The following is an 18827-nucleotide window of genomic DNA, read 5'->3' on the forward strand; positions in this document are numbered from 1 at the left end:
AGGCCGCGTCCCCAGGACCTAGTAGTAGGAAGGAATAGCAATAGAGCTTCGGGACTGCGCATAAGTCACTCAGTCATGCAAGGACAGAAAAGTAGGGGATGCTTCTTCCCGTGAAAGCAGCGGTCAAGACATCTTGATGGGTTGATCATATGCATTTTCCCTTGCGTGTCGCGCCCTAAACGTAACATAATTCCCCGCGTCGTTGAGCACCACTTGCGAAGATTTCCTCGACAGCTCGATGCGAGGTAGGCGGTGTTCACTGGTGACGAAGTTTCCCAGGCGGATAAAAGAAAGAGAGAGAAAGGCAACACGCACTCCCGGGGCCTAGCATGCGCTTGATGACGGGGCTTGTGATAATACTAGCCGCGCGCAGCACGACCAACCTGAGACGTCGCTGGAAGCGCGCGTGATGCTGTGAACAGAAACACCGAGAGCAGAGGGGAGTGGTGATGCCATCTGTCAAGTCGCCTGAGAGAACTTACGCAGTGAATGCCGCCTTTTTCCACCTCTATCGTACAGCGTCTCTGAGCAGGAGTCCCGGTTGAGTGCGGTTGCAAGGCAGATGAACTGTTGGGCGAGGAAACGATAAGTTGGGGTTGGCTTTCGACACCACAAAAGTTGCGAGACTGGGACGCGGCGAGCAGACCCGATAATCGACTTGGCAAGCGTAGTTGCAGCTGCAGCCTGGCAAGCGGCTGCAGCCCCCGAAAGAGACTTGCCGTCGCATCTTCGTTCTGGTAACATGCCTTGGCCTTGTCTCACTGTATTCCGCAGCCAAGTAGAATCGAGGGGAGCAAATGCTCTACAGTCCAGCTCGTGATATAATTACCTGAGAGAGGCTACCGTTAAGAAGATCGGAAGACGATAAAAGGGTGGGTCTGCATCTCACGCGAAGCTGCGAGACACGAAGAACTGAGTCTGGGTCTCAAGCAAGCTAAATGCGCGAGCATACGCCCTTTTTTCCTTCTGTGATCAAGAATACTCTGCTGCAATAGATCAGCCAGATGTCTCTAGAACCAGATTGGGGTGTATGACGATGGCTGAACGGCGAGCATCTGCTACATACCTTAGCGCCGCCTGGGGAGGTGTCATTGAGAGACCAGAAGGGGTGGGCGGAAGGATCCGACCCGAGAAGAGGGCGTGGAGGAGGATGGAAGTGCTAGTAGCTGGATCTCTTGAATCCAGCTTGCAGATCTAGCAAATCAAAGTTCACGTGACCTCACATCTGTCGCCTCCCGAAGACTTGAAAACTCCACAGATCCTCTCGACGAGGGCAAACCACCACCACCACCATCAATAAGCACATACCACCATACTCGTAGGTAGTGGAAGATGTCCAGGACTGGCTGCGAAGCTAGGAATGAGAACGATCGATGTAGGAAATCCTCAGCTTTCGATGCATTCAATTCGCGAAACGGGAGGTACAGCGGACGTGGGCAACGCCATCAAGCTCTTCTCACAGTTCTTCAAGAGCTATGGCGAGATTGAGCCGAGGATTCTGGTGGACTAATGGGGAAAAGGGGGCGTTGGGGTTGTATATACAAGCTGTGGGAGTAAACGTGGGAGCCATGTGTAACAGGAGACATATATGAGGTTTTGGGCATGGGCATAGGAGTGACTTCAAAGCAACTGAGAGACGTTGAAGACGAGATTGAGCGAGGAATCACTGCATATCTATATTCAATATAGGACGTCAAATCAACATCCGGAGTATTTATTCAAGGGCGGGAATGTAATCTAAGGTATTACCTCCCCATACACTCATTAAGCCCCTCCTACTCTTCAGGGATGCTATAGACCACTGCGTACAGGTGATTGATAGCGAGATTATAGTTGATTAGCGATCTAGCCCAATGGCTGCTCTTAAAAGCTCTCATTGTCCACGATGATCACTGAGAAGAAGGCCACGCAATTCCAGGCCAAAGGGTATCTCCCACGAGGAGTATCCCAGGGTCTTGATGAGGCGGTTGTTCATGGCCTTGGCCCATCTTTGATCTTTTTAATTCGTTTTCCTCCATACCCTCCCCCTTTCTGGTGACCGAGACAGGGGAGCCGCCGCAAGCGTGTGTGGGAAAGCAAGGCTTCTCTGCCCTTTCCAACCCATCGCCCTTTCGTTCTACCTGAACTACCTAGTATCCTTATCAATAGATTCATATGTTTTATTACCAACTATCTAAAGGCCCTAGAAAAGAATCAAAATTATCTACTTTCTGCTACTATCGCTATGTTCTTCTACTCTTGCCATATGCTTCTAGTTCCAGCACTTACCGTAGTATAGCACCTGCTTCGGCGGCGAGGCCTGCTCAAGATTAATAAAAAGGCCAGGAACCACAAGCTCCAGCAGCAAACGTTTGAACCCTCGGCGGCTGAGCGCGAATCGTTCGAAACCCTATAACAACAGCTGACGAACGGCATGAAGCTACACCACCACAATCCGGCGAGACGAACCGTTGTGAAGTTGGATGCGAGCGGCAGGGGAATAGGCGTCTTTGTTTTTCACCTGCAAGATGATGAATGGACGCCTCCGAATGTTCCCAGGCAGCGCATACAGCCAATCATGTTCCTCAGTAGACTGCTGTCTAAAGCGGAAACGCGATACAAGCTGACTGAGCTGGAAGTGGCGTGTCTTGTCTGGTCAGCCCGAAAACTGAGAACATTAATTCAATCCTGCTGTCAGCCAGTGACCATTCTAACAGACCATCTGGCTATAAAAGGCATTGTTAACCATACCACTATGAAGACGTCCAACCTCGTTAAGGCAAATGAAAGACTGATGGCAGCGTCAATATATCTCAGTCAATTTCAAAATTTGGTGGTGAGGGCGCCTTCAGTCATGTCAACGACCTTGTTGCCCGTCATTGCCAAGCCAATGATGTCCTCCGTTTTGGGGTTGTCCTTTGGTATTCTTACACACGGGAGGCTGGTATAGACAACCGGATGTCGTCTCTTTCGTCCCAAGTCTTGATGGCTGTCCAATGCCCGCCTTTTCCAGGCCTTTCCGAGCATGAATAACCGAGCAAAGCTCTGTGGATGGCTTCCGTCAGGGCTCTCATGCTGTCCACGGACATGGCAGATTGGTTCACGGTCTCTACATGATGGACCTTATCTCGCAAACCCATGGACTGCCTGAAGGATGGCGTTGTTGAGGTGCTGTCCTTCCGCTTCCTTTGTCTTTTCCTCGTAGTTGGCTGCTTTTCGGGAGTTGCTTTGCACAGCTGCGATTTCATCGCCTAGAATAGTGGTGACAACAGTATTCGCGAAGGTCGACTCCCTGGAACCAAGTCCTACCGTGAGGAATAGGCGTCCCATGCGCGCTTTCTTTGAAGTATTCAAACGCTTCAGCGTGCTGTCCAGAGAACTTTCCTTCCTTCATAGCCTTGCCGAGGCCGGTGACCTGTTCAGTGAGGTCGCAAACATGGGGGCATGGGAGTTTGGAGTGAATACCACCATAGAACTCCACCACTTGGCTTCCGGCGAATGCGGTGCCAGTTCTGTTGATGTCACTGATTGCCGCGCATTCGTACTTGGCATGGAAGTCATCGTCCACATAATATTCGATGCGAGCGATGACTTTCTCTTGTGATTTGGAGAGGTTATTCCAGTAGTGTCCCCATGTTGAACGAGAAGGGCTGGGCTGGGCGACGTCCAGTTTCAAGGGCAGCGGCCTGGAATTGTATGGCCAGTGTTCTTTGCCGTCGAGCTTCGATCCGAAAGAACTCGCAGAATCCGGCCAAACGCGTTTGTAGATGAGCCCCCAAATTCCCTAGGGGAACAAGCTGGACTTGGACATGCAGTACCGAACGTAGAAAAAAGTGAAGTTCAAATCGTAAGAAACTCCTCAATGTCTTTGGAGATCAGGCAAGAAGCAGCCAGTGTCGTTGCCAAAGAAACATCAAGCGAGCAACTGGCGCTCAAAGGGGCTACCTAATAGTTCCTAGGACGAGAGTCTCGAGACGAAGATACTGTAATAGTGTTGAAGTTGCAAGACATCGAGGGGGATCCATGTACTGTAAGCGCCGTCCAGGGAGGGGTGGGCGGAGGGATCTGAATCTGACCCCCCTGCCAGCGAGAGGAAGGGTGGTGTGGAGGACGGTGGAAGCGCTAGCCAGATTTGTCACATGCAGATGGCAGATCTACTACCGTGGATCTACGCGTCACGTGACGCATACCGAAGACTTGGAATAAAAACTCCCTCGATCCATCTCGACATAGGGCAAACCACCACCGTCCACAAGCACATACGACCATAGGTAGCGGAAAGCTCGGGGTCCCGTCTGCTCCCCCATAGATAAGCCGCTAACCGGCAGATTAGTAGTTGGGTGGGTGACCACCAGCGAACACCGGCTGTTGTATGTTTTTGTCTCTCTTTTTTTTTTTTCGTGCCTTTCCCACTGAGTATCTTGAATGTTTCCTTCTTTTGCCTGTCCAATTATGTATATCGAGATGTTTTAGGAAGGTTCTAAGAAATATCGCTAGCAGTATTCGGCAGACTCACTGAGCCCTGCATGATAATCATGAGCATCTGGCAAGGCCATTTCCCGTAACTGAGTTTCCTGTGGGGGTTGATTATGACTTATACATGGCTAGAAATATAAGTAGGAAAAGGAGAAAGGAGAAATATTGGTGTCAGGGCTAGACGATAGGCATATCAAACTGTCGCAAGCTTCAACCCGTGTGTCTTAGCCCGCATTATCCAAGTCATCAACAAAGTATTCTGCTTCCCAGTCTTCGTCTCCAATTATGCCACGCTCGCCTCCCCGTAGTCTTCGTCCTCCCATCCCTTCTCACACCATTGTCAACTCGGATGTCCGGAACGTCGGGGGTTAAACAACGTTTCTTGGATCAAGCGAAAGGGGGGTTTAAGTTTTACTCTGAAGCAACAGACCTTTCTTCATAAAGCCTACGGCGTCCCTGAAAAAACAAGAAAGACGATGCACTGTTTTGGTGGCTGAAGTGGCTAACTCTATTTCAACTTGCTACCTTACCCGACGGCACGACGATGTCTTCTTTATACTTTTGAAGCCCCAAACTCTTTTATTTCCCAAAGGCGTTCTCGTAAACTGTACCATCCTCATGTGGCAAGCCTTCTCTTCTTCCTTGAATCCCCCAACAAGGGACTGGTATAAGTACTCCCCATATCCTGCATCTCTCCTCACCCATGCTTCTGCCAGTTCTTACAAACCCAACGCATAGTCCTACTGCCCTTCAGCTCTTACTCTACTCACAGTATCTCATCCTATTACAACAAACCAATTTTCTGCCATCAGAGATCATACTACCACTCACTGATCTCATCCCCTTACAACAAAGCAACTCTGCAACAAGAAGAAACCATGGCTGACAACCAGAACACCACAACCACGCCCTCCGCCGACCCCAACAACAACTCAACCGCCCTGAGAGCGGCCGTAAAACAGCAGATCCAAGACATTCTCGCCACAAGAGAACGGGATCCAACGTCCATCAGCCCCGAGACAGAAAGGCGAGCCAGGTTTCTCCTGTACATATGGGACTTCGCCCCTTACACCCGCGAGTCCGAAGGGCTGATGGACCTGTCCATGGAAATGGAAAGGCGCGTCATGGTCGATGCCAAGTACGGCGGCGAGGAAGAGCCCGCGCGCCTCCGCGGCTTCAACGCTGAGCTTTTCCGGGTCGAGAATGGGGACTGGTTGGCTTCGGCACTTGATGACGGGGTCCAACAACAACAACAACAACAACAGTCCGTCTCTCAACAAGAACAACAACAACAGCAGCAGCAGCAGCAGCCTGTTACAAAGGCACAAAATGCTACTGCTACGCCTTCCATGCCCGCCGCCGCCGCCACGCCTGCTCCTCCTGCCAAACTCTCAGAATCGGCAAAGCTGTTTGAGGTTTTTGATTTTGAGGCCAAGAGCTGCGAGACGTGTAGGCTGCAAGAGCTGGAGAAACGCGCGTTGTCCAAGGAAAATCCTGAACTACGCAGCCTGCTTGACTTGGAGTACGTTGGTACAATTAGGGTTGTAAAGAGGACTGTCAAGAGAAAACGAGAGGACAAGAGCGAGAAAAGCAGCAAGAGGAGGAAGACGAAGGAGTAGCAGAAAGTATGAGAGTATTCTTTTACCTTGAATAGGGGTAATGAATCGATGTATCTTTATCAAGATGCTGGGGAGCCAAGTGAAGGCGCTGGATAGCCATGATCCTTTCTAATAGTTAGATAGGGCCCTGTTAGGGGGAAGAATGCTTAAAGAACTGTTTTGCTGCTCTGTCATTAAATCAGTCCTCTGCTACTAACTCAGTCTTGTCAAGATATAAAGTTGTACTTCATATAAAAAGATACTACCAGTTTACTGACTTGTCTGCCGCAGCAGGGGCCAACAACGCTCTCTAAGCAAGCTCTGTTCATCACTCACTCCAGGTGTCTTCATAGCGTTTCTATCCCTCTATAAACAAAAGCACTCCCCTACCATGAACCCAACTCCAAAGCCTCAAGACAAAAGTTCCTCCCTAATGCATCACAAGAGAAAAAACAACAACATTGCTAAGCCACCGTAACTCCCCCCATTTTCCATCCCTTTCTACGCACAAGTACTCCTCAACGACGACACCGGAGCCGGCACCGGACTCGACTGGAACATCCTCGAAGGAGAATCCACACCCCCCACCCCAAGCAGTTGTAACCCCCCCTTGTGATCCCTCTCACTTCCAACAGCATCAACAACGTCGTCCCGCGCAGCAACAACAACATCTCTCTCGGGCGTGTTCCCCCTCGTCTCCGCAACAACACTCTCCTGTGACGACGCAGGAACAGTCACGATACCATTTGTAAACCCCGTCGACGACAACGTAGACGACTCCTGCGACAGACCGGGGGAAACTTGCAATGGACTACTGGAAGCCGCACTTTTCACTCTGGAATGTATGCTCGTGTTGTGCTCCGTGGATGTACAACTCGTATTCGCTCGTCTGCGCATAATGTTTGTCGCCGCCGTCGTCGTCGACGGAGGAAGAGGCTTGCGCTGGAGCTCGGAGAGGGGCACCGAGGTTTGGCCCGTTCGCAGCTTGTAGCCCGCCAGGCCGAGGCGCAAGCGGAGGATCTCTGCTTTCTGCGCGCGCGGACAATGATTCTTGTCAATTGGGATTTCTCATGATACAAACGGGGGAGGGAAACCAGGGGGGGGGAGAGGGTTGGTACCTCTCTGGCTTGCTCTCTTGTCAATGCCCGTGGTCTCGTCGTAGGTATGATAGGTTCTGTTGCAGTCGTGGCAGTCGTGATGGTGGAGGAATCAAAGAGGGAGCTCGTCTCGACGCTGGGCGAACTTGATCGCGTGCTCTATAACAACTTTGTTAGTTCCCAGATAGATAACGATCGCGAAACCGCGCCCACCCAACCCGCTTTTGCTACTCAATCATAAACAAAACGCAGGCAAATCATAGAAACACCAGAAAAACATCCCCCAGAAAAAAAAATAACCATCAAGAAAAGGGAAAAAAAAGAAAAAAAACCGTTGAAACTCACCCCATCAACACACGCCTTCTTCGCCGCCGGACTCTCATCCACAACCTGCTCCTCCCCACCATCGTCCTCCTCTGCGCCTCTCTTCATCCCCTTTGCTAACTCGCTCTCTTCCTCCACCCCGGAACTACTACTACTACTCACCGACGGCGTGAGCAGTAGCAGTGGCGGCGGCGGCGGCGGCTGTTGTTCTTCTTCCCTCGCGACGACGGCAACGACAACTTTCTTTGCGGGCGTGGAGGACGACATGGCCGCGTTCGCGTCCAGAGAGCCGAGGACGGCGCGTCGCTTTGTAGGCGAAGCGCTTGCTTGCATTGTTTTTTCTTTCTGCAGTAACAACCAATGGCTTTAAGGGAAAAAAAGAAAATCAGAATCAAAACAAGATTTGTTTTTCTTGTTTAGAAAAAAATAAAGAAGAGGATAAAGAGGAAGAACAAAGAAACGCGACAAGGTAGAGACGAGAGCAAGTCGCGCGCCCACACAAAGGTAAGGGTATCCGGTTTGAAGATGTGGGGTGTTGTTGGTATAGTACTTGTAAGTAAGTAGCGGGCAAAGAGATCGCGCGTGTGTGTTTGGGGTATGGAATCGGAACGCAGCAGCAGACAAAACGCCTACTATATCGTATCTGTCCTTGCTTTTCCTTCTCCTCTCAAGATTTGGCAATAAGTGCACTGTGCAGCAATCAATGTCTTTTGCGATGAATTATCGCGAAATCCGTTCAATGGCTGAGCAATAGGACAGCAGCTCTCCAGAAGGTCTGCAAACCAAAAAAAGTCAAGCAAGCTCAAGTAAAAAGGACGAAATGCCTTGGCTTGCCTCACACGATCAACAACAACAAGAATGACGCGCCACCAAAAGAAAAAGGAGGCAAAAGACCAACTCAAATACCTACGTACCACCAAAACGAAAAGAAAAAAAAGTAAATAAACCAGCCCTCAATCCCCCGTTCCCATACTTACAATGTACATACTTACATACTCCCCAGCCCCGGAGCGTTCCCTCTTTACGCGGCTCTTCCCCCAAGTCGCGCTCCCCCTGGGAAGAAAAAGTCCCCACTTCTAAAGCCGAGAGAGAAGAGCTTCTAGTACTTATAGCTCCCCATATTTTTTTTCTAAAACCAAGAAAAGAGAACAGAAACGCGTCTTACTATATATAGCTTAGCGTGAGAGGTCGCCTTCCCGTCAGCGAACCGCGTCGCCGGATCTTCATACTATGCTTAAACGGGACTAGCCCGGCGGTAACAAGGTCGAGCTTTTTGACGTCGGCTTGCGCTAAAGGGAAGGGAGCCAAACTTGTCGACGCCAGATCTACCGGCACATGACTGCGAATAGGCATGCAGAGAGGCACATGGACAGGGAGATATCGACATGTCACGGCATCAGATTAGGCGTACAAAAGGCCACAAGTTAGTGTACAACTCTGCCAGAGAACCCTCGACTACCTTGCTGCGTACCATCAGTACGCATCACGATGGAGCCATCACATACGATATGGCATTGCATCGGTGTAGGAAAGTACTGTTGTATGTATTCCTATTCATGACATCCGTAGACGTCACTCGCTAGTCCCAGCTGTATAGACAATCGTCCCAAAAACGCAGGTAGAAGATCAAGAGATTCACTCTTGAATACTTCTCCATCCTTTCCGAACCAAACTCGCACTCGTAAAAGAAATCACTATATTACCTCCGGTCCATGCAGATCCGTCCGGGTTTCATCACGTTTCGAAAAACGGCATAAGCAACAAACTAGAAAGAGAAAAGGAAGCGGCCGTGGCAAGAGAAACAAAAAGAGTCTCTAGAATCTCGCGCGTGTCCGTCAAGTAGCATCCGTTACCGCCCTGCCCCAACGCCCAGCCAACAAAGTTCCCGCACCTGTTCATTCCGTAATGTTTTTACTTTTGGAAAATGGCACCCCCCTGCTTCTCCTGTCCAATAGACAAACCACTGTGATATCAGTCATGTCGTCATCTGGGTATATATCCTGGGTCCTTGGCTCCAAAGGTAATGAAAGGAGAGAAATAAGCGCAAGCATAACAGAGAAATGCAAACGGTAATTACGTAGGAAAAGGGTCACTTTCTCTCACCACCCGAGGTGAAAGAAAGTGGTGTCCATTTCAAACGGTTTTGAGAAATCGGTCGGGTTGAGGTCCAAGCCCGTAAGGGTGGGGGGCCGCCTGATCTGGAGTGCAGGCTGAAGAGCGGCTAACGCGTCGTCAGAGAGTTTCCCGTCCATGTTGAGCTCGTGGAACTCTGCGAGGTAGTCCCGGTCCAGGCTCTGCCAGTACATTTCAATGTCGAGGGCAGCATTCTCAGAGATGTCGCTGTTAGGCTCACTGCTGAGGCCGTCCTTCAACGAGTCCGGGGTACTCTTGGGCGTAAACATCTTGAGGAACTTCTTTCCCTCGTTGGCGACGGTCGGCAGCCCATCTTCAAAGCCAAGGTTCTGGAGTAGAACGTGCGTATCAATGGTCCCGTTGGCCCATGGGTCTGGCTTCGCAGCGTCCTTGGCCTGCTTGCCGTCACCGGGCTTTGCAGCTGCATCCGGCTTGGCGCCAGCCTTGACGTCTTGGCCTTTGCTTAGTGCGCTGGCCGACCTCTTCATGGTTGTGCCATCCTGGGACATGGGGGTGAGAGCAACGTTTCCAGGGGCTTGGCCCTGCTTGGATGTGGAGGCACTCATGGCCGGGGCGCCATCCGCAGGCTTCTGCTCCTTCTTGGGGCTGCCGTCAGCCTCCAAGCCCAAGGCCAGCGCAAGGTTCTCCTTCAGGTACTTGACCGGGTCTTCCTTGGGCTTGATGTGCTCTTGCTGCACGTGATGCTGAAGAGCCTGCTCGGTGGGGAAGCCAACGTACGACATATCGCAGTTGGGCTCCGTGCAGGAGAATACAGGCTTCGGGGGTGCCGGAGCCCGTCGGACGTCCGGAGAGGCATTCTTGGTGATCTGAGGCGAGGGGGTAGCTCCCTGAGACGGCGGACCCGAAAGCTGGCCGCCAGTCGTCTTTTGCTTCTTGCGGGCGGGCGGCAGCTGCAAGTTCAGGTCCTTCGGCTTGCTCATGTAGCTCGGGTTGCCATGGGGCGACGTTGCTCCGAATGGGAAGGGCGGCTGGGTCGTGGTCGGCGCAGGAGGGGGACCCTGGCCTGCCTTGCTCGCTTGTTTCTGCTGGCTAATCTTATTCAACGCCTGGGCATTCTTCTCGAGATTGGCTGCGTTCAGAGGAGCCGGGTGCGGTGGCTGGCTCTTCTGCTGTGCATGCTGCTGAGCTTGCTGAGCCTGCTGCTGGGCAAGTTGCTGCTGCTGCTGCTGCAGAGATAGTTGCTTCGCTTGCGCCGGACCATGAGGCTGACCTGGCCCCTGCACACCAGGCTTCATCATTTGCCGTCCTATTACGCTGGCTGCCAGATCCTTGGCCATGCTCTCGAGCATGGCGCGAGCCTGGTCCAGGTCGGAGGAGCGGATGCTAAAGACATCCTTCATATGCTCCATCGCTTCGCCATCAGAGTGTTGCTTGATGATGCGCAGACGCTGTGAGGACAAGTTAGCATGCAGTCAGGAAATCATGATGTTACCGATGCAGGAACTTACAGTTCTGAAAAACATCCTGGCACGTGCATCATCTTGAGTGATGGCGTACCATTTGCTCAGGCCACGGCCAACCTTGCCCATGTCTGAGACGATTCGCTTCAGCTTGCTCGCGGTCTCTGCATACTCCTCAGGGCTCATGGGAATGTCCTGCGTTTGCTCTTGTTTGAAAAGGTTCTGCTCCTCCACTCCAATCATCTTAAGACGAAGCAGCGATTCGTTGACAGCTGGTGGCACGGCTGGTGGTGCGGCTCCCGTTGCCGCCGCCGCTGCTGGTGTCGTCGTTGTGGTTGGCGGCGTGGCCTTGGCGTGGTTTTTCATGAGCGGCCCGAATCTCGAATTCATGTTCGCATCCTGCTGAGGCGCAAACTGGCCGGTCATTGAGGCCATTCTCTGCATTTGTTGCTGAGCGGGTTGAGGCTGTGCCGGTCGAGAGACGGGGGTGGGAGCCTTTGCGCTGACGGTATCAGCAGCATCGTCTGGGTTGGGCCGCTTGAGGTTCTTGGCCGGCGGCTGCTGGTTGTTGCGATTCAGGTTTGGCGTTGCGTTCGGCGGCGGCTGCTGCTTCTGGTTGTTCGTCTGCATCGGGGCAGTTTGGCTCATGGAGTTTGGCATCGGCTGCGCCTGTGTCTGGGGAGTAGTGAGGATGGGTTGAGGTTGCTGAATCTGCATGGGACCCTGCGGCATAGTCATGTGGTTAGGAGCAGGTTGTTGCTGGTTTGCTTGGGCCTGGGCCTGGGCCTGAGCTTGAGCCTGAACTTGGGCCTGGGCTTGAGCTTGTTGAGCGCGCAAATGCTGTTGCTGCTGCTGCCAGTTGGTCCTCTTCATCTGGAGGATCATCTGTCGGAGCTGCTCGTCGGGGACGTTGACCAGTCCCGGCTTCTGACTGCGAACGTGCATCATCTCCTGAGCCGATACCTGAAGCAGCTGCGGAGGTATGGGGGGCATCGGTCGCTGCATTCCCGGCTGCTGATTAGCAGTCATCTGCATGGGCATGGCGGGATTCATGTTGACTCCCGGTTGTCCGGGTTGTTGCGGCACGGTGCCATTGCGCCTCGACATGGCGATTTGGAACTGCCTTTGCTGGATGGCAGACAGTTGGCTGCGCATGTTGGGCTGGAGGTTGCCATTGTTCGAGGCGATCCAAGTTTTCAAGTCCCTCCATTTCTTGACCTCCACAGGCAAGCCAGGGATCTGGTTCACAACGTTGGGAGGCAGATCCATCGAGTCCATAACGAACGCGAGCTGGGGGTTCGGGGGATTCATACGCGCCGGCGGCATCGGCTGTTGCTGGTTCCCTGGACCGGCGGCATTCGGTTGCTGCATGGCCTGAGGACCCGTGGCGGCCATGTTCTGTCCCATCGGGGCAAACTGGTTCTGAGGCCGGTTGCCCATCTGCGGCTGCATCATCTGGTTCCCATTCATCGCCGCCATCTCCTGGCGCTGGCTCTGCCAGCGACGCACGATGTCTTGCAGCTTGTCGGGCGCAAGGCCATTAATGGCTTGCCTTTGTTCCGGCGTCATGTTGGCAAGCATGGCGTTGAAAGCGGCGTTGTTGGGCCTCTGGATTCCCTGGTGAAATCGCTGGTCGCCAAATTGGATGCCTGTTGGGCCCATGGCCTGCGGTCCCATGGGGTTCATCCCGCCAGGTCTTGACACGGGAGTGTTCAGGGTGTTCATGCCTGGGCTCTGCGACGTGGGCATGTTTGCCGCCATTTGTTGCTGGTTCTGCAGCTTCATCTGCGCCTGCGCTTGCAGAGCTTGGGACTGCTGGGCAGCCTGGTTGAGCTTGGCCTGCTGCTGCTGCCGTTGTTGTTGCTGCTGCTGCTGCTGCTGCTGTTGGGCGGCCAGGGGCGCCTGGTTTTGCATCTGCTGGCTGGGCATGTTCTGGTTCCCAGGCTGAGAGCCAGCGGCAGCCCCCCCAGTGCCACCACTTACTGGCACGACTACCTGGCCCGCCTCCTGGGCTCTCAGCCCAGTCATCTGCTGATCCTTGATGCTTTCCATGTTGGGGTTAAACTGAGAAAAGTTATGGCCTGCGGCAGACTGCTGGTCGGCATTCATCATGTTCTGCCTCTGTTGTTGGAGCGATTGCTGACTGAGTTGCTGCTGCATCAGCGAAGCTTGCGGGTTGTTCTGGTTGGCGGCATTGTTTTGCTGGAAGCGGTTGTTGAGCGAGGACTGTTTGAGAGCCTGGAAGGCTTGATGCTGGTACCACCAGAGAAGGGGGTCCTTGGCCTGCGTGTGGAATTCGGCAAGCTGCTGGGCGCTGAGCCTCGACTGCAAGTGCAGCCGTGTGCTGTTCCTCTGTTGCTCTGTAGCTTGATTCATCAACTTGGTGGCAAGCTCATTGACCTTGGTCCTATCAGCAGGACCCAGCCTCGCCATCTCAACGGAGAGCATGGGTCTGTTGGGGCCGCCCGGCATGCCCATGGCCTGTTGGTTGGGCGCCATGCCTCGGCCGGCCTGGTTGGCCATGGCCATGGGCATCTGGGCCTGCTGCTGTTGAAATATTTGGGGTTGAGGTTGTTGAGGTTGCTGCGGCATCTGGGGGGTTTGCATGGGATGCTGCATCTGCTGGAATCCCTGCTGAGGCGTCTGTCCGGCACCCCGTCCCCCTATGTGGAACATCATCGCCTGAGCCTGTGCCTGTGCCGCTTGTTGCGCTTGCACTTGGGCGTGGGCATGAGCCGCCTGGGCCTGGGCCTGGGCGTTGGCGTTGATGCTGTTTTGCAGATTAGGCTCGTTTGCCTGTCGTCTCTTAAAGAAGTCCATGATTTTACTGGACATGGCTTGTTCATAGGCCTCCTATATTTGTCTTGGTCAGCTTCTGTTGTGTTGTTCATTCCTTTTTTGGATGGCTCAAGACCAAGGGGAAATAGTACGCACCTTTGTGATTGACTTGTGAAATGCATCTCGCTCAAACTGGCACCCAAACTCGGTTGCTCGGGTGTAGTCGATACCCCCCATGCCCAGAGCGATATTGGTAATTCTGTAGGCGCAAGTCAGCTCCAGATTTCCCCCATCATTTCCGCGCCGCTCAGTGAAGGAAGCTCTCGCAGTACGTACAGGTCTAACGCCTTGCCCATTCGATCGTTGACAGGATAGCTTGACTGCCAGGACATGCCGCTCATCGGCGCGGTGTGTTGTTGAATGTTCTGGTACACAGCCTGCTGCAACTGGGCCGCAGTGGGCTTTCGCATCTGCTGGGGTATCATGGGGCCTCCGCCAGCCATGTGCTGCATGTTGGCAGCCATGGCCGCTTGTGTATGCGCGAGACACGCTCCAAGCCAATCTGAAGGCTGGTTGCCGCCACGAAGCAAGATAGAGACAAGGGATCGCGATGGGGATCAATCGGGAGAGAGCGGTCGATTAGTCGACGTGGTCGGAACGCAGTTCGTCGGCAATCAAGGCGGCGCTCGTAGGATACGGCGGGCGTGCGGACGAGTGGATGGTTGTCTTTCGTAGGCAGGAAGCAAGCAGCCGTCAGGGTATACTGCACGGTGCCTCAGCAGCCTCCAATCCTGCGTATCCTGAGCCCGGCAGGGAATGCACCGAAGCAGGGTTTGGGCCGCGTTCCGGAGAGACGCCCGAGTCGCACATGCGCTCACTGTCAGAACGGAAAAGTAACCTGAAGCGCGGTCAGTGGGATAATGTCCGCGGCCAGGCGCCGGCGTCTCGGGGGTTGCGGCGGCGTGATGGGTAAACAACAGAGGCTGGGTGGGCTGCGAACCAGATGCTAGGTCGAGATTGGCGGCGACGGACCGCTGAACCAACGTTGTTTCGGGAGTGCGTCGAAATGAGGGTATCAATGAGTCGTCGATGCTGTGGCAGGGCACTGGCGACGGGCAACAAACACAAGAGAGATGTGAAGGCGCTGCCAAGCAGGAATTTGGTGGTGAGCGGCAGTTGATGGGCGGGAAGACACGAGAGATGGGCGGATTGGCGTGACGTCCAGGAACGAGGAGATTAAGGGCCTCGGGGGGGGAAATTCAGCGTAAAGAGAGGAAATGGAAGAGAAACCCGGGTCGGAAACAGCAGCTTGTGCAGCGAGAAAAGAAAGTCCCCGTGCCAGCGACAGGGCGAGAAGGTGAGGAGAGGAAGAAGTGAGGTGAATGTGACAAGGCGGGAAGAAGAGGGATTGTAGGGCGAAGAGAAGAGCAGCAGTGGGAAAATCGATGGAAGTGCAGGCTTGGGGTAGCAGAGGAGAGAGCCTAATTCCACTAGTCGGGGGGGTACGTACTGGCGACTCGGCATCGACCTGCGAGAGGTACGGGTACAAGTACCCAGGTACCGCCAAACCGCACGGGACACAGGGCAGCAGAGCAGCGCTAGGCCTTACGGGCTCACCTCCCGCCTGACCAGTTTGATGCGCCATGCAGGCTGCAGTAGTGCTAGTCGAAGGGCTTCCATTGATGATAAGGTCTCTCGTTTAATCATTAATCACGGCGACGAGAGATGGTGCGACGGGTGTTTTGGTTGACATCTTCACGCTGCATCATTACCGAACAAGTCAGGCGGGAAGTTCCAGTCAACAGCAGCACCACGTTGCTGTAGGTAGGGGTACCTAAGACAGAGGCAGGTGCTCGTACACGGCAAGTAACCGCACGTACCACACCGGACCTCATCTACACAAAGCTCGAAAACTGCAGACCGACCAGCGAGAAGAATAAACAGACTGGCAAAAAGTATCCGTAACTCTGACAAGCACGGCACCTCGCTTCGCAAGTATAGTAGGAAAAGAGAGCGACCAGAAAGGCAGAAAAATGGGCGATGGCTTATGAGCAGCGACGTGGACAACTGGCTCAGCTAGCGCTGTATTAGAGTTGCAACAGGCCAAAGCCATGCCATGCCACGGGATGCCTCGATTCGCGGCCCCTTCGCTCACTTCTGTCCTTTGTCCTTGTCATCTACCTTGGGTACTGGGGATTTCTGCTGCCAGCAGTTGCTACATACACGTAGTCGATCATAAAACCATTACCCAGAGAGCGATTCTCCCCAGCGACAGGAACTGGCGATGGAGGTAATTCGTACCCAAGAATGCCCGGCAGGTCTGGATGGATACGTGGATCATCTCGGGGGGGCGCAACAAGGGAAGCAGGCCGGCCTGCAAAGGCTGGCAGCTGTCTGTCTGTCTGGCGCCTCGGGTCGTGCAGTGGCAGCATCGAATTGTAGGGCTTGGGACAAGATGGAGGCCAAACAGAGGCGTGGAAGGCTTCTCGCGGCGGGTGGGCCAGGCCAGGGATCCCCCATGTCCCTGGTGCCAGATCCCTGCCCGGCCATCCACTCAAATTAATCCTTGGGCCTGGCACTTGCTCGCTGCTAGGGTCGCTAGTAGGGATCCAACACCTGCTAGTTCTCTGTCGCAGTGGCACTCTGGTATGACCAGTTGCAAGGCATCGTCTGTGGTGTTTGCCTTGTTGTTCAGCTCCGGGGACGACGACGAGTATCGCACAGAGCGAGGGAAGAGTAGAGCTTGCGGGAGTCGTAGGTGAGGATAGAGCTGGGAGGCGAGAATTGAGTTGAAGGTGATGCGAAACACTTCAGCCCGCAGATTCAAGGTAAGATACGGTACGTATCGCCACCAACTGGAACGGCTGCCGGAGTGAGAGCCGGCCCAAGAGGTACCCGGTACGAAGTGCGGGAGTGAGGCACGTCGGGGTCTCCCTCTCTCTCAAGGTTCTCCGTACACGCGCCAAGTCAGATTCGCCAATGTCACGGATTGTGCAGGCGGGCTGCGGAGCATTAAGCACATACAAGCCAGGCACGACATGCCTTGGTTCGTCTGGCATTACATACCCATCAGCGGAAAGCCATTGATTGAGTGGCATATTGGGCCTGAAGAGACGGAGCAAGAAGAAGAAGAGTCCATTCTGTGCTTGTGGGAAGTAGGTAGTTGTACTTGTACTCCAAGGTAGGACTGCGATGACAACCCATGCAGCGCTAGACCTGGGTGCTGCATGTATCTGCCACACGGCTCGCTGCCAGCAGAGCCTGTGGTTTGCTCGACCCCTCCTCTGCTTCTGCGCAAGTACCGGTACTAGGCATGGAGGCTTGGAGAAGTTGAAGTCATGCCGCGTCCCCTGGAGATGATGACGGCGATTGACACCTGGATGGCGACGACTGCCGGAGGCAGGGAGACGTGGTGAATTGCTGCGAGATGCACAATATCAACGTATTGCACCACAGTGGTGATGATATAGCCGTGGTATTTTGGATGAGTAGAAGCTCTCCAGACGATCCAGCTCGCTGGCGCAAGGGGTGATCTCGAGGTATTCGTACCAAAAACCCAAGGTAAACCAACCGCTGCCGCTAACGCGCCGAAGACTGATCGAGCTCCATGGCTCCCAAAATGTAATAAGGCGGAGATCATGCTTTGTTAAGCACAACAACGTCGATTCAAGTTCCCAAATCCCAAGAAGTCACTCAGCCTTGCCTGCTCTGAGTCAGTCACTACCTTACCAAATGTTCTGACCTCTTCCGTCTTCGTTTCTGTCTTTCTCCTTCGGTCTCTACCGAGGCAAAAAGGCCGCCAAGGTCAGATGATGGCTGAACTGGGCAAGGCTATCCGGTCAGATGTTTTTTCGCTCATTGGTCGGTGGCCAATGCCTGACTACCAGGAACTTGGAAGATCAACAAGTGCCGGTACTTGCATTTTGACAGGACCCTCTGGCGGGTGTTATTGTGGCTGAATCCAACCCAGCTTAGAACTTCCAGTTCGTACCTGGTAGAATACCTTACACATGACAAGAGTCTGGAGGTGATGTCTGCACATTTGCTGCTCCCGATTTGAAGTGCCTTAGCACGCGTGTGCATGTATGTATCTCGGGTGTGCACGTCTGGTCGGCGATGGGGGGCCCTGATAAAAGCTCGTTCTTCACCGCGCAACATTCCGCGTTCAGCGTCAGGTACACGCCCGCAAGTCGTCTGCAGACGCGGAATCCTGGTACTAGATGCGACCTCAATCCTTCTCCTAATCATTACGGTATCATCAACCTCTCCCGGGAGACATGGAATCATACCGGAAACAGTCCAAGTCAAGCATCAAGGCGCTTCTAGAATCCCACCTACTCCGCAGTAAGATCAGAAGGAAACGATTCCCCAATGCGCCCAGATGAAGCCATTTTTCCGCAGCCAAAATGAGCAGCATCCCGGACCCCACGCCGCACTGGCTCTGCATGACCTGTTTCTCCCATCCAACTGTTTCAGCTTTTCCAGTCTTCCCCAATCTCAGAAACAAGTTCCAACGTTTCTACCCGTGCTCCGTGTGTGGGTGGTAGCGGTACCTTGCAACTTCTAGTCTACCGTTTGTATTACTTGAGGTGCTAAAAACGCAGCAGGATAGCTGGCGGGCTTGCGACGCCTTGCCGCTTCTGGCTTTGGAGCGGAAAGCTCATGGCCACGGGCTTGAGAAGCTGGGAAGCACGCACACATCCATCATGAAGAGGTAACAGGCTCAACTGTCAAGGACGAAACAAGGACAAGCTCATCTCCTTTAGCAACCAGCTGGGAATAGTGGCCACGCCAGCCCGCCCGCGGCTTGGGCCCAAGGACGCCTGGCGCTGCTGCGCTGCGATCGATGTTCGTTTAGATGAGGGATCAGAAGCCGGCTTCTGGACTACCTGTTGACGTGAGCGCCATCTTTCGCCCCCCTCCCCCCTTGCCCAGATGCCACCATCTCGCACTCCCAGCGCAGTGGTACAGGTAGGGAAGGGGGATAATATGGGAAGGGGGGCAAAGGGTAAGAAGGCGCA

The 18827-nt window shown here is 53.7% G+C and overlaps 3 protein-coding genes across 3 annotated transcripts; 1 reads left to right on the forward strand and 2 right to left on the reverse strand.

Annotated features, from left to right (window-relative positions):
- Positions 1-5333: 5333 nt before the first annotated feature.
- Positions 5334-6074, forward strand: BBK36DRAFT_1159376 (hypothetical protein; the record flags this gene model as incomplete). Its single annotated transcript, XM_024894194.1, has 1 exon — positions 5334-6074. The coding sequence occupies one exon, from the start codon at positions 5334-5336 to the stop codon at positions 6072-6074; it is 741 nt and encodes a 246-aa protein (XP_024749657.1).
- Positions 6075-6548: 474 nt separating this feature from the next.
- Positions 6549-7821, reverse strand: BBK36DRAFT_1200785 (hypothetical protein). The gene is made up of 5 exons (XM_024897146.1): positions 7637-7821; positions 7496-7576; positions 7172-7309; positions 6723-7082; positions 6549-6674 (listed from the first exon to the last, which is right to left on the reverse strand). The coding sequence occupies exons 1-5, from the start codon at positions 7805-7807 to the stop codon at positions 6555-6557; spliced, it is 870 nt and encodes a 289-aa protein (XP_024749658.1). The 5' UTR covers positions 7808-7821; the 3' UTR covers positions 6549-6554.
- Positions 7822-9573: 1752 nt separating this feature from the next.
- On the reverse strand, positions 9574-14330 carry BBK36DRAFT_1141195 (hypothetical protein; the record flags this gene model as incomplete). Its single annotated transcript, XM_024893436.1, has 5 exons — positions 9574-11016; positions 11077-12972; positions 13012-13881; positions 13963-14065; positions 14143-14330. The coding sequence occupies 5 exons, from the start codon at positions 14328-14330 to the stop codon at positions 9574-9576; spliced, it is 4500 nt and encodes a 1499-aa protein (XP_024749659.1).
- Positions 14331-18827: the final 4497 nt, after the last annotated feature.

The sequence above is a fragment of the Trichoderma citrinoviride genome (genome assembly GCF_003025115.1).
Source record: "Trichoderma citrinoviride strain TUCIM 6016 unplaced genomic scaffold BBK36scaffold_7, whole genome shotgun sequence".
In the NCBI taxonomy this organism is placed as follows: Eukaryota; Fungi; Ascomycota; class Sordariomycetes; order Hypocreales; family Hypocreaceae; genus Trichoderma; species Trichoderma citrinoviride.

Bases quoted from the DNA above. Each gene is read 5' to 3' on its own strand.
- BBK36DRAFT_1200785 (XM_024897146.1), bottom strand. From the start codon at position 7,807: ATGCAAGCAAGCGCTTCGCCTACAAAGCGACGCGCCGTCCTCGGCTCT. The intron at 7,083-7,171 runs GTACCAACCCTC...CCGCGCGCGCAG, and splicing joins CAAGAGAGCAAGCCAGAGAG to AAAGCAGAGATCCTCCGCTT. The intron at 6,675-6,722 runs GTTGTTGTTGCT...GTTGGAAGTGAG, and splicing joins GGAACACGCCCGAGAGAGAT to AGGGATCACAAGGGGGGGTT.